The sequence below is a fragment of the Strongylocentrotus purpuratus genome, unplaced genomic scaffold, assembly GCF_000002235.5.
Source record: "Strongylocentrotus purpuratus isolate Spur 01 unplaced genomic scaffold, Spur_5.0 spur5_scaffold_18, whole genome shotgun sequence".
NCBI lineage: Eukaryota > Metazoa > Echinodermata > Echinoidea > Camarodonta > Strongylocentrotidae > Strongylocentrotus > Strongylocentrotus purpuratus.
In genome coordinates, this window is record NW_022145603.1 from 25403520 (window position 1) to 25418691 (window position 15172).

The 15172-nt window shown below is 36.4% G+C and overlaps 1 protein-coding gene across 1 annotated transcript in view; it reads right to left on the reverse strand.

The window, feature by feature from the left end:
- Nucleotides 1-2150: 2150 nt before the first annotated feature.
- LOC105443371 (mucin-like protein) overlaps nt 2151-15172 on the reverse strand; it is a 44072-nt gene continuing 31050 nt past the window's right edge. Inside the window, exons 32-40 of the mRNA XM_030989602.1 lie at nt 14991-15050; nt 13891-13950; nt 12458-12564; nt 11024-11246; nt 7794-7826; nt 7043-7178; nt 6380-6542; nt 5570-5617; nt 2151-3948 (exon numbers count right to left, since the gene is read on the reverse strand). Coding sequence (XP_030845462.1) covers nt 3916-3948; nt 5570-5617; nt 6380-6542; nt 7043-7178; nt 7794-7826; nt 11024-11246; nt 12458-12564; nt 13891-13950; nt 14991-15050 — 863 coding nt within the window. The 3' untranslated portion in view covers nt 2151-3915. The remainder of the gene's footprint in view (nt 3949-5569; nt 5618-6379; nt 6543-7042; nt 7179-7793; nt 7827-11023; nt 11247-12457; nt 12565-13890; nt 13951-14990; nt 15051-15172) is intronic.

Consider the following 15172-nt stretch of genomic DNA (forward strand, 5'->3'; position numbering starts at 1 on the left):
AATAAACGGGGGAGGGGGGGGGGGGGTGGTAGGAGGCCCTTTTTTTGGTCCAATTTTTCAGGAAATATTTTGCGCCGACGCAGTCAGCCGGTGAATAAGCGGGGGGGGGGGGGGGGAGGTGGGGGGGGGGGAAGGGGGTGAGACCACTATTTTTGTTTTTTTCACCTAATTCGTGAGAAATTAAAAAAAAAAAAAAATCTTTTTTGTTGACCCGTCAGCCCCCCCGTGGATCCGCGCCTGCAGAGGATCCAGACGGCGTGAAGGGGAGGGGGAGGGGGGTAGCCAAATCTTAATACACAATTAAGGGCCGACTCAGCCGGCCGGCGAATAAGCGGGGGGGGGGGGGGGATTTTGTTTTTTGTTTTATAAAGCTTAAATTTACGTTACTATCCTATTTTTTTTTTTTTTATCGTTTTGGGGGGCTAGGGGGGGGGGGGGGGTGGCCGGAATAATCGCTACGTGGATCCGCCCCTGTTTCTAGGCGCCATGCTGATGTTGTCCTATCAGCTATTATGTACGGTATAATACACTTTACCTAAGAGAGAGAGCAAGGACAACAGCAACACATTTACAATGTAACTTAATACAAAACATATATACTGAGATGATATTAACTACTGAATAGAAGCATAGATATAAAAAGATGTATTGATTTGAGAGATTTGAATATATGGGGAGTCAACATGGTTTTGGTGGTGTGTAGGGATTGAGCATTTTGGATATGTGGATGCAGGCTATTCCATTGGTTGGGAGCAGCGACACAGAGAGCTCTGTCATCGTAGCGCGTCTTAACGAGGTGAACATTAAAGCTGGAGATGAAAATAAAATAGAAGCCGACAGCCGCGACGAGGGCGCCTTAAATTTGATAAGGTCTGACAGATATGTCGGGCAGTGACCATTACGGAGGATTTGAGCAATGTGGTCACATGACTTTGAGCGAGTGACCAGGCGTGCTGCAATTTTTTGGATGCACTGGAGGGGACATGACGTTGTTGGTAAAATCTTAGCAACCAATTGTTGTGTAAATTATCTTAATTTCTTCGATTCGTTGACTCTTTTTATCTTTACAATGCATTTAAATGCACGGGACATTGGTAACGAAATGAGCTCACTGAAAGCCTGAAGTCGAATCGCCGCATCGGATTAACGTATATATATAGATAAGTTGACACTTGCACATTGGATGTATGTTCCGAACTTTACCACGAAGACAATGATCCGGCGACACTTGATCCGGCGTATGTTTCATCAAAAACATAAGGTTTGGGGGTAAGGGTTACCATTGCATTTTCTCTTAGGGTATTGGTTTAGCTTATTATGATGTTGGGTCCCCTTCTCTCTCTCTATCTCTCTCTCTCTCCCCCTTCTCTTCTCCTCTCTTTCACTCTTCCCTATCCACTCTTACATCCGCCATACCAAAGTACAACACTCACGATTGGAGAATAAACCCCAAGTTGCAATATTTTGAGTAGTATGCAAAATATAATCCTTTATTACGCGTCAAATTTTAAAGGGATCGTTTAACAATGTTAAATCTGAGATACACGGCCCTTCGTGTTATCAGTGTCTGTGATAAGGTGTAATATTGAAGCCCTAAAAAATTGCGCTTCAAAATGATCATGAAGTGCCTCAAAAAAGTAAAAATCTTTGAGTGACCGGTTTTACCATACTCGTTTTCCCCAATAGACTGTAGTGTTATGAAAACCGTCAGGCGAACGGTTTTCAAAATTTGTAATTCCAATCATAAATATCTTGATAATCAGACAGGCAATCGGCTTGTAAAAGTCACGGGGCTCCTGACTGACCTTAAGGTTTATAATTATCATTGCATCATGAGCTAAATCCAGAATTTTATTTCAGAATCTGAGACAAAGTTACCGGATCCCTTTAAAGACAATGATGTTAAAATAAGAGGTGAAAATAATTATTCCGACAACATTGAAGAGATGATACGAAGTAGAGGTCGAAGATCTATACATTACTTAAGTTTTCACCTCTCCCCAGGACTCAAACTTCTCTTAAAAGCCGGTTGCTAACTTACAAGCATACATATGCTTTCTTAGCATTAGAGAAATTTACAATTTATTATGCGCTACACAAATATACTCTATTATTATTAGGAAAAAACATACAAAAAACAACATTACAAATAATGTTTGTTGCAAATATAATTCATGCAGACTAGTTGTCAAATAAAAATAAAGGATAACACCAACGACTTTTGTTCGTAATACATTCTGTGCAAAAACATTTTCTAAAGTTGTTCTATCTTGATACTCCTGAACAATTCGTCCGTAGAATACTGGGTATATTACTTACATCTTTGAAAGTGATTACAAAATACCAGCTGCACCTATATTAATAATACACCTGTAAGCCCCTGGTAAGCCTGCTACATTTTCATTAGCGTAAAATGAAAATGTCGTATTGCCCTTTGCGACCGACCGAAAGATCCAAAAGTAAAACAGTTTAGTAGAAAAGATATCTTAATTGAATTATAAAAATATCTTTGTTTGTTTAAATTGGGATATAAATGAATTAAAATCATCAAATTATTCCCAAATTTTAACTCGTATTCTGCGGCCCTAGTTTTGAAATCTTGCTAGCGTAAACTAGTAGACCCAGTCTGATGTACGTGTATATACCATGCACTGCACCAGCTATAAAACAGCGAGATTTGGGCGACGTTCCCGGTTTAGATTCTTTTGCGCGACGGTGCTGTTTTGAGGGGAAAACAAAAATCCGACCGACCGACCGACAAAGGTTCTGGGATCTAAAGGGCAAAACAACATCTTTTTATTCTAGGCCATATACATGTACTACCAGATTATATATATATATATATGTACCATAACTAGACATCGTATCGGTTTTCATCAGATTATAACATTATTAGCTAAAAAAACAGACGAAACCCTGTCTTTCCCAAAAGCAAGTATCCATTGCCTAATAAAAAAAATTATAGCAACATATATTTATGAAATGAATGAATGAAAAAAATAATTAAGTGGAAGGTGATTTGATAATCGATTTTTGTTAAATGCTAACGCAAAATGAGTGATACACATAACAAAATTGCGCTACTTCATGATAAAGATAAACAACAACAACAACGACTTATGTACATCTTAGGTTTTGTGCGAGACATTTTTTAAAATTGTCCTAAATATGTTATCTTTATACTTCTTGACCATACATTTGTGGAATACTGGGTATCTACTTGCTTAAGTTAAAGTGATTGAAAACACACAGCTGCATCCATTTAAGTTACTAATTCATCTGTGAGCCCGGTACATTAACAGCATACATGTACAGCCAGATTATTTATATAACATAACTAGCCATCGTCATGGGTTTCATCCGATTATACATCTGTTAGCTAAAAACAGACGACACCCTGTCTCTCCCAAAAGCAAGTATTCGTTATCTTGCATGTAATTAAAGCAACATCTATAAATGAAAAGAATGAACCAATAAATCATTCAGTGGAAGGTGATTTAAAAAAAAGGCAAATACAAAATGAGCAATCCAAGTAACAAAAAGGCGCTACTTAAAGATAAAGTTCGTTTCTGGTCATGTGACTTGTTTGTGAAAGAAAGTGTTTGATAGTAATTAAAAGACAACAATTACGGGGTAAGCATATAACAGTTGATGTTTTTTGTAAGGTTTTAGAATCATCAAAAATGATAACAGATTGCCTCGGTTTTGCTGACGGTCCAAATACTTTAGCAATTTGTTGTCGAAATCACGTTGAATATAATTTATAGGCATATGGAGTGGAATTTGTTTCAGGAGGCAATTTTTTCCATAAAATATTCTTACATACATCTCATAAATAAAATTCTTAATCTTTCATAGAGCCTTTTTAAAAGCACATTATCATTCATTTCCTGATCCAGCGTCTGAAACATTTCCTCAGTAGTAGAAAGGGTTTCGTTCAACCCCACGCTGTTAAATTAATAGACAAGAAGAAGAGATAAATTAAAAACAAGGAAATAAGAAGAAGGAAAGGAAAGAGAAGAAATTACAGAAGAGGTGAAAGAAGAAGAAGAAGAGGAGGAGAAGAAGAAGAAAAAAGGGGAAAAAAGAGAACAAGACAAAGAGAACAAGAAGAAGAAAAAACAATAGTTTAAGCACATTTAAGATTTTCAGCTTTATGTCATGAATTACTTCTACGCCTAAAATTACTGTGCACGTGACAATTTTCTCCTATTTGAATTCAGACCTGAACACAGCCATTTAATAGGTTAGTTGGAAGATGCCATTGATATTTAGTTCTGTTTTACACTTTAAGATCCATGTAACCGACATTACCATGTGTTTTTAATGTGTTTATACACTTAAAGTTTATGTGCAAATAGGAATTTCAACTAATGAGTGTGTTCTAAAGCCAAAATCTTATGCAACCTTTGATATTTTAACTTTACCTATTCCAATAACTTCAGCGACAACAATTAGTGCGTTCAGCCTAAAATGTTCTATTGTGACTTGTTATGGCATTTTCATTATTGCTTGTTACAACCTTAACAGCCGTTTCAACTAGAAAGACCCAAAATTTACAGCGCATTACAATTGAAAAGTCCCGAAATGATATCATCTAGCTTATGTAAATAAGTTAAACCTGCTTACGTTAATTTGGGCGCTTATTTTACACCAGTACATCAGTCCATAGTCTACAAAGCTATGAGCCTACGACTATACTGCTGTCCAAGTGTTAATTTGTGTTGTGCCTCATTGAACCCTTAACATAAGTGTGAAAACTTTCGAGAAAAAAAATCTAATCAACGGCAAATTTCAAAACCCTTTTGTTATCCCCAATATGTCATGTTCGAATCCGTTAGTTCAATGTTGGCACATTTACCAAGGGAGTGCACCTGGTATTAAGTTGGTTTTAAGTAAAACAGAACAATGGGAAATACAAATTAGTGAAAGTGTGAGCAATATCCGATTAAAAATAGGAAAGTTACGATTTTGTTTAAATTGACATCAGTGTAACACAAATTGGAAACACAGTGACGTAACTCGCGGGCTTCTCTCCAATTTGCAATGTACAGACAATTCCGTAAACTTTAATTTTCTTAGTTATTGATTACGGAATAGATTTTTTTGATACAGAGGTTGTATATAAAAACAACATATTTTCAATTATTATATTAAGAGTGCATGTATTACCGAGAATGTTTTATTTTTTGTAATATTTGTTAATGGTTTAAAAAACATTACAAAATTCAAAGCTTAAAAAATTCAAAGTTGTTTAGTACAGGGAAGCTTGCAAGATACGTCACATAGTTGCCAAATTGTGTTTGATTGATCGACATTTCAAAAATACAAAACTTTCTAATACTTTTAATTGGAATCTGCTCAAACTTTCACTGACCTATTTCTCGTGTTTTTCTGCTTCTATTAAAACCAACTTACTAGCAGGGTTGACTTCCCCGTCACTCGGTGACAGATAAGGCTATTATTAATATTGGATGAGTATTTGCGATCATTGTAAGTTTACACGCTTTAAGCCTCTACAAGATGACATATTTTACAAGTTAATGGTGTTTCTATTAAAGATACTTACATTTTCATGACCTCCACCCACGACGTATGGTCTCTGAAACTGTCCGTTCTGAAAAAAAGGAAAATCACATGAAATCTTATAACGGCCAATCACAGAAAAAGTTATGATATTTTGCCTAGACAATATTTTGTTTAGAACGTATTTTGTTATGCCATTTTACACCTTAACTACCCCTTTTCAAGTACAATTTGATATACCTTTTTTCTTGTACAGTATACAATATTTAAAGATGTGAAAACAGGTTAAGATTCCGAATCCATACTAAATATAAAGTAGATAAAGCAGGGCTGTTTATAACCTAAGCCTGGATCGTGATATTCTTTCAGCCATATTTTGTGTGCGGAAAAAATAAGAAGACATCAACTTGCAATGAAGAAAAGAGAGAGACTAGGAGAAAGAGCAGCGATTTTCTAAATGCATTTAATTATATTTGTCGGCTATAGCCTATCTGACTTGTTTTACCAGGATGTATTAGACCTCCCTGCGTGGTCTTTGACAGATGGTTATGTCATCAAATCAGCTCTCATTTAACATATGAAAAAGGGGACCACGGGGGACCAACGGGTACCGGTTAGGCATTTTTTGCTTCATAGAGAAGGCGCATGTAGTGCAGTACCCCTGAATAGGACTAAGGTGACTTATCTGTAATCGGTGTTTACGGCAATAGTCATATATTACCTGTCAGCCTGCTTAACCAACGGCATAATTATCCACGATCCTTCGAACCAAACAGTTAACCAGGTCACCCACAAGATCCATCATTTTCCTCTAAATTAAATTTTCTAGTAAAGTTGTTTCCAAGTAACTTACATCTTGTCTGCGTCCACGGTCGTGTGCAAGTCTTTCTACCGCTCGGCTAACTGCATATTCACGGCGATCAAGAGAATCATAGCTCCCAGAATCCTCCCATGGATCATCAACGTGAAAAGAAGGGGCAGGGGTTTGCCTGCTGTATGGACTTTGGTACGCCTCTCTGTGACAAGATACACATAACAATAATGATTATATAAATGAAAACAATTATAATAGCAACAATAATAATGAAACTAAGACAAATATTGATAATTAAACAAAGACAAATTGATGGAAATGATAATAGTAATGGTATTAATGAATACTAATAGCACTTCTACTTTTACTAATAATAATACTAATGATAACATTTATAATAATAATCTGTTAAATCTGTTAAATTAAAGAAAACTATTGAAAAATAAAAGATTTCATAAATTTTCCACAAGTCCAGCCCAAAGTTTGCAGGCACAATAACTTGTCCTTCACTTTGCCTAACAGTGTCTGCTTCTGTCATACTTGGCGTATGGCGTACTATTATGCTCTGAACCTTATAGCTGCTCCGGTTCGCATTTGATAGAATCGGAGACTGACGGAGCTAGGCTCTACTCAAGGTTCAAGGAATTGTGATAAAGTGTGGTAAATCCCCACCCCAAGGATTCACCGTGGTAATCGACTTACCCTAGAGCAAGCTTAGCTGCGTGTTTTCGCGATGCCTGTATCAAGAAACCACACGTGCAGACGATGATGATAAGTAGACCTGCAATGACACCTAGCACGGTCGCGATGATCGCTCCATTAGACAATCCACCTGGCTCTGTAGCGTGGGATACAAAAATATAAATATTTTGCTTTAAACTTTTTCTTTATATGAATTTATAAATTGTTAGTTTGAAATATTATTTCATGATATTTTTTTTAATTTGTTAGTTCTAACTGTTTATTATAAATAAGTTTATACATTTATTAGGCCTAATTTTGAATTTGGGATGAATTCATGCGCATGTTGATTGATAAGATTTCAGAAAACGGGGGGCACGGGGGGGGGGGGAGCGTTCCCACTAAGATGTGCCCCCATGTATGTGCCCCTAACATGTCTCATACAAGAGTGAACAGATGAATCTGTATAAAATTATATACACTTAAAATATTGTATCAAACCATATCATGTTCATGAAAATGTATGATGAAAAAAGAAAAAAGATGCAGAAACCAATACATTAAATCAAATCAAATCAAATAAAATAAAAGAAGAAGAAGGAGAAGACAAAAACATCAACATTAAGAAAATGTAGGACAGAAAAAGAGAAGCAAGAAGGGAAGAAGAAGGAAAGTGGAAAGGAAAATAAAGAAATAAAATTAGGAGATGAAGATGACGACGAAGAAGAAGAAAATAGGAAATAGAAGGCGAAAACAGATAACGTGTGCCTACCTGTTGTCTCTGTTTGCATTGTAGTAACATCAACTGTTAAATGAAAAAAAAAAAAGTAGGAATACAATGAAAAGAATACCCCAAGAAGCCGAGGTTCAGATTATACTAATAATAATATTTGATATTAATATAGCGCTCATATCCATGTTGCATGGTGCTCAAGGTCCTACAGTTACTACTCCGACTATTAATATAACGTTTGCTTTGCCCGTCTCTGGCACAGGTGAGGACAAATACTAACAACAACTTGTTTGTTTGTTTGTTTGATTGATTTTATTTCTGCGTTCAAAAATATACAAATTCAAAGTCAAAGTACAAAATTTCGAACAATAACAAATACAATGAATACAATGTTTACAAAAGTAATTAAATGAAAAATCATGTTCAATTATATCATTCGATAAACATGTACGAAGCATACAATAACATAAGAAATATGAAATATTTTCAATAAATTAGAGAGGTAATTTGGAACGCAGGAGACCACCATCGTGAGCGGTTAGGCTGGAGATGGATAGCGGCCTCGTAAAAAGAATTGGCGACATAACTCTCTTCGAAAAACTAAGTGACCAAGAGGGTGCGGTGCAAGTGCAGGTGCAGTGAGCAGTTGCATGATAAAGAATAAATAAGTCACGGTTTTGTTATACTAATTTAGAGAGGGGGAGCATATGATTGTATTATTTGTCGTTTAAGTGTAGCTTTTAAGGAGTAGATGGTTGAACAAGACTTTATGTTGTCGGGTAAATCATTCCAAATGTCCGGGCCAGAATGTCTAACAGATTTGTGTGTTATTGATAATTTGGGGTTTGTAAGATGGAAGTTTCCAGATATGCGAGTAGAGTATGAATGAACGGAATTATTAAACCTAAACATGTTATCAAAGGATGGTGGAAGCAGATTATTAATGTACTTAAACATAATAACTGTTACTTGAGTAGTGTTCAGATCGAAATTTTTTAGTGTTTTAAGTTTATAGAATAAAGGATCAGTGTGAGCTAAGAAATGCGAACCTGTACAAATACGTATGGCTTTCTTTTGCAGTTTGAAAATAGAATTGATTTTTGTCGAACCACAATTTGCCCATACACTATTACAATATGTTATATACGGGAGAACTAGCGAATTATATAGTAGGAATAAGGTTGCATGGGGTAGAAGAAACTTTAACTTGGAGATTATTCCAATACTTTTGGAAATGCACATTGTAACTTGGTGTAAATGATCATTCCAAGTCAAGGTTTCATCATTCTATAAGAACACCCAAAAACTTGGAATTAGTTTTCTTCTCTAGTAGCATACCATCGATTTTAATATATATAGGTGTTTCTGTATTATGAGAATGATGTTTAAAATACATGAAATGAGTCTTTTTTGTATTAAGTGAAAGTTTATTGGATTTAAACCAATCTGATACTTTGTTAATTTCATAATTCAAAGTATTGTTTAACAAATTAAGGTCTTTATGGGAATAAAAGATATTTGTATCATCGGCAAATAAGATAAAAGAAAGAAGGGGGGATGTATTGATAATATCATTTACATAAAGAAGAAATAACAGTGGACCTAAGATGGAGCCTTGAGGAACACCACATTGAATTAAAAGAGGATCAGAATCATAACTATTAAATGTAACATATTGTCTCCTGTTTGTTAAATAATCTTTAAACCATAAGAGTGGCTGACCCCGAATTCGGTAATGACTGAGTTTGGAGAGTAGAATAGCGTGATTGAGCGTATCAACTATACTAATAATAACAACTATTTCTTCTCCTGGATCAGTTGGTAAGGCTTTTGCATGTCCAACTAAAGATCTTAGGGGTCCAATCCAACCCAGGTGGATAAATGAAGCCTGCGTCCTGCGTTAACGTGCACCTCCCCTGTTTTATGAACGCAGGCTTATGCGTAAAATACTCTATAGTCTCTGGAATAATTTCATGAAACGTCTTAAGTACAATGTCAACGAGATCCCATTAAAACGTGACGTGTGTATTGAAAATCTACACACATTTCAATGGGATATGAGCGAACTTGTTCTAATGACGGTTTAGTGACACAATGCCCTGGCTATTACAGGTTCGTTCAGGTATGGAGAGGTAAACCAGTGTAAAGGCAGTGTCTTTAAATAACGTGATAATGAATGGCAACTGTGCACAACGCATGTCCTACCCGGGCGGTCGGCTCTCCGGACACCGACCTAATCGAGCGTTAGCCGTCGAGCGATTTAGGTCGGAAATCGAAGCCGGTGGGGGACCGACCGGGAATATGTGGGTCATCAGTCGGCCATTGCCGGGACGCCGCGCGGAGAAGCTCCCGATTTCGACCGGTTTAGACCTAAAATCGACCGGCTACTAACGGGAAATCTAAAGGGCACCGCCCAGGCATCGCTTGGGCTCTGCAGCCTGCTCGACTTCTTCAAAAATCATTGAAGTCATGGTCACAACACCAAAAAGTAGTCTGCTCGGCGGCCGGGCGGCGAGTTTTGAGCCAATTCCGCCCGGCCACCGCTTGTTTATAGGCCATCGCTCGGTCGCTGCTGAAGTTTTAGCGCGGAGTTAAAATTCGGGCTGCGCCTGCTCACTTTCACTCGCCGCCCAAAGTACGCTCAATGCCAGGGCGGTCATCGTACGGGCACCGATCTACTCGAGCGTTCGCCGTCGAGCGATTTAGGTAACAAATTGAAAAAGCTAAGTCAAAAGCTGCCTAACAGTCGCCGCCTGGTCGCCGGCCAGTCGTCGCGGGGAGATCAGTCGCTGACTGGGTAGGCGAGTCCAAAATTGGTCGGCAACCTTTGACCCAGCGGCTTTGATTTTTGACCTAAATCGCTCGACGGCGAACGCTCGATTTAGTCGGGCACCGAGCGTATTGTGGCGCCCCGCCAATCACCGGCCGGCCGCTGGGCAATGTCTTTAAAATTAGCTGGTGGCCGGTGGGATACCACTCGGGATTCGCTTGGGCTCTGGAGCCTGCTCGACTTCTTCAAAAATCGTTGGGCGATGCCTACATTCCAGCGGCAACCGAGCAGGCTACAAATCGGGCGGTCGCCGCTTTGACTTGTGACCAAAGCTTTAACTCCGTGTTATCAGATACTGAAAATCTGAAGCATACACTTGCGTTCTATTAATACAAGGAAGACAAAAAATACGTTGCGGTTTTTCGCGTCATATCTGAACGAAATGTTATCCTTCCAAGATCATGAAGCGAGGAAAAGGTTTAATAAATATCCATCTTACCATTTGAGTTGATGGCGGTTGGGAGGTATATTTCATTGTTTGCTATAATGTTTCCAATATCCGTCGCGGTAACGATTCCAACATTATCCATGATGTTCTGTGCCTGGGAGGCGTCGTTAGCAGGTAAGGTCAAGTTAACATCTGCCACTACACTGCCGCTTGTGAAGCGTATTACTACGCACGTGATATCATCACTCGTCAGCCTCCTGAAATACGCGGTCAACTGTTTAGAGACAAGAAGAAGAAAAAATGAAAGCCATACCATAGTCAGTTAGTCGCTACCGTTTGCATTACCGATATCTCAGGGGAAAAAAAGTATCATATTTTTTTAAAATATGTATTACAACAAGTATCATTTTTTACCACACAGGTTGAGCTATCTTTGTCGGGGAGGAAAATCAGCTAGTTGTTTTGTTTCAACACCCTGGTTACCTAATGAGCTTTTATTTGGTCTACATGCAAATCGTCTGTAATAATAATTTTTTTCTACTTATCATTTTTTTCTATTGACAAATTAGGCTAATAATCATTTAGTCTAGTTCCTAGTTTGTCTAATGCCCGGCTTATCTATCGTCCATAAGGTCTAATAATCTTTTAATGATAATCATTATTCATGATTTAACTGATTATGCGGCAAGGTGTCATATGTACATTTCTCAAGTATGACTACGGTAGCAAATACCAAATCGTGCCAAGATTAACATTGCCGTTAAAAAAGTGCCGTAGTGTCAAAATGCCTTAATGGAAATTCGTGGTATCAGTAAATAACTTGAAATTTGTTCACAGCCAATAAGACTAAAAACAATGAAATTGTGTAGTTGAAATTGCAGATCACATGTGTTTTTTTTTGTTTGGGGGGGGGGGGGTGGGGAGATGAGTCATACTATTTAATGTCATATGACTTTATCAACCTGATGATAAATATGGACGAAGATAAACATTAATTCAATTCAAATCCAATCCAATTTAATCAGGTAAGTTCTGATGTAATCTAATATCATGTACAGGTAATGCAAATGTATTTAGGTAATGCAAAATCATTTTATTTGCTACATTGCCTTAATGAAATTAACTCTACCATTATCATTTTTAATAATTATACCGCTGTGATTGACATTATTTACTCGTCCATTTAAAAAGAAAGCCTATCGTGAAATTAACTTTAACACACAGGCACAGTATTCTCCATAATTCACTCCATATTTTACTCTTCTTTTCAATTTAAATCTTCTTTTTAGTTCAATCTTTTAATTATTACATTCAAGCAAATTTATATGAGTTATTTACTTTCTATCTTTTTATGTCTCTGTAATTAATATTTATTCTTATTTGGACCATTTGATATGTGAAATTATTGTTAAACGTGAAATATATGTGAAATATAAAACAACATTCAACTCAAACGGAGAGGTTAAACTGTAGTAAAAGACTTACACGGTTGCAAAGAGCATTTGCCAAATTGATGAACGCAATAGACAATGGGTCTGCAAGATCGTTCTGGAATGTGTTCTCGAAGATGATCACAAGGACAATTCCAACATCTGTGATTGAATGAGGAAATCATTAAATAACTGTATTAAAGGGAAATGTTACCCAAATAAACAACTACCCTAAACAAAAGCAGAAAAATCAGAAAAGCAAACTGATGAAAGGTTCAACTAAAACTGACCAACTATAAGAAAGTTATGATTTTTTAAAAGTTGTAATCACTATACGTATGGGCGCTTCAAATTAACTTAAGCGTTAATGTCAATGTGAGATAGTACCGTACTACTTTCCAATTTGTTCCTACGTATATAATGAATAAATCTTATTTCTTTCAAAAGGTCATGGTTCAGGGGGGGGGGGGGAGTCTAATCTTTTTAGAGGATCTATATCAATATGCTAGCTATAATGTATTTTGAGTAGTGCCCCTAGACAGAAGGAACTTATGAGAAAAACAGAAATTAGTGATATGTTTGTTCAATGGAAAATGGAGAGTTATCCACGTCCTACGTCACAATCTACTTACCAAAAGTACAAAGCTATATGCAGCTGATTTAAATCTTGAAAACATTACAATCGACCCGCCAAAAATAAAAAAAAACACCAAACTGAGATTTGCATAGATAATAGTGATCACATATTTTAAACATTCTACACTTTCTTACTATTAGTCCGATTTATTTCAAACTTTTGCCATTCTGTTTCTGTTATTTTACTGCTTTTTTACAAATACAATTATTACAAAAATACAAACAATGATGATTTAAGTGGAAATAATGATAATAATAATAATTATAATCACCATCTTCATCATCATAAGAATTGCCCCCAAACCTTTACTGCATTTTAACCATAGCCCACCCTTTATTATAAACCTAACCTGAAACCAAATTGTAGCCAGGACCATAACCCCAGACCTAACCGACCAAGGCGCTTACAGCATCATTACCCCAGTCACTGGATGCAAATACTATTTCACAAATTATATTGCACATCGTCCACTACCTTAGAATCATTTCGGATAAAATCGCCTTTTTACATTGACCTTTACAAACTACTCTTCTGCTATTGGGTGAAAGGGAGCGATGGAGATGTAATGCCTTCAATACAATCTACCGTATACGTCAGTTAGTGCATAACTACGTTCCGGTTCAATTTCATTTTCATTTAATCCCAATAAAATAAATAGCAGATGCAAATTATTATACATTGAATCAAAGTACCATATTCAAGTATAACTGTATGATAATGTTAATCACCCCTGTCGACTTTCCAACTTGTTGTTCCAATAAAAAGACATTCATTTTCGATTGTAAATTTTGGTACGAATCAGTCAAGACACTGGTAATTGTGAAATGAATTTACTAAACCTATTCCTTTACCAAATTGCGTGGTGGTACCGGATGTTGTTTGTGGCTGCATGGTTGTGGCACTTGATGACACTGGAAAAGAGACACAAAGAAATACCTTTTCAACATTATATAATACTAAATTTTAAATATTCAACACCGGAATTTTGAAATATCATATTCCACGATTTTTCAATGATTTTTTTTTTCTCGAGTTGCAGCGCGTTTTTATCCGACATCGAATTTTTGAGATCGCGATAACTCCGTAATTCTTTGACGATACGTTTTCTCATGACACCAATTTGTAGGCAACTATTTTGAAGGCCGTAATGTTAAGATTGAACTACATAAATGTTTGTAGAAGATGAAAAAAACTATGGACCAAATAACACATGTCCTAGAATTGTTAGTCTTCGTAAACTTCGGTCACTCCAACCAAACAAACAAATGTATGCAAAAGTAGTAAAGATATTTTACCTTTCTAATGAAAACCACACTTATTTAATTGTTGTGAAAAAATGTGTTTCTGTTTAGTTCTTTAGTCATGTTGTTCATTTGTTTACAACTGATACATGTTACAGTAAAGATGACTTTAGGCACAGTTTGCAGTATTCTTGACCAAAAAATTATATAGAAATATAATAGGCTTATATATTAAAAATGCTTCATTTAATGGTCTAAATAATTCATATCAACGTATATATGTCGAATTTTACTTCAATAATGATATTTATTTCGCTCACAGGCAGATTGAGGGCTGAGACAAAGTTTACAAAAAATATATATGATACAAAACATTAACGTTTTACATTAATAGGCTCTCAAAAATGTTTCATCGGCAAATAAAGAGTTAGAACTCCTTCGATATTACTACAAGGTACGACAGATCTCGAAAGACAAACAATCTAAACGAAACTAAACAAGCACGTATTTCATTTTTTTCTCATGCAAAAATGGAAAACTGTGTGTAGACAGCTTGTTTGCCCCCTTCTACAATCTATGTAAATCAATTCAAATTCATTACATCCTTACCAATCCCCCGAATGCCTTCATTACTTGAATAATTTGTCGTACTAATTAGTCAAGACACTCGTAATTGTGAAATTTGTTTAATACTAAACCTATTCCTTTACCAGGTTGTGAGGTGGCACTGGGTGTTACCTCTGGCTGCATGGTTATGGCACTTGATGGATCTGGAAAACAAACAAAGAAGGTATAGTCATTATACATTATACATCACTATATATTCACATGATTTCAAATTCAAATTCATTAAAACCTTAATGATGGCAAGAATGCCATCATTACTTGATTT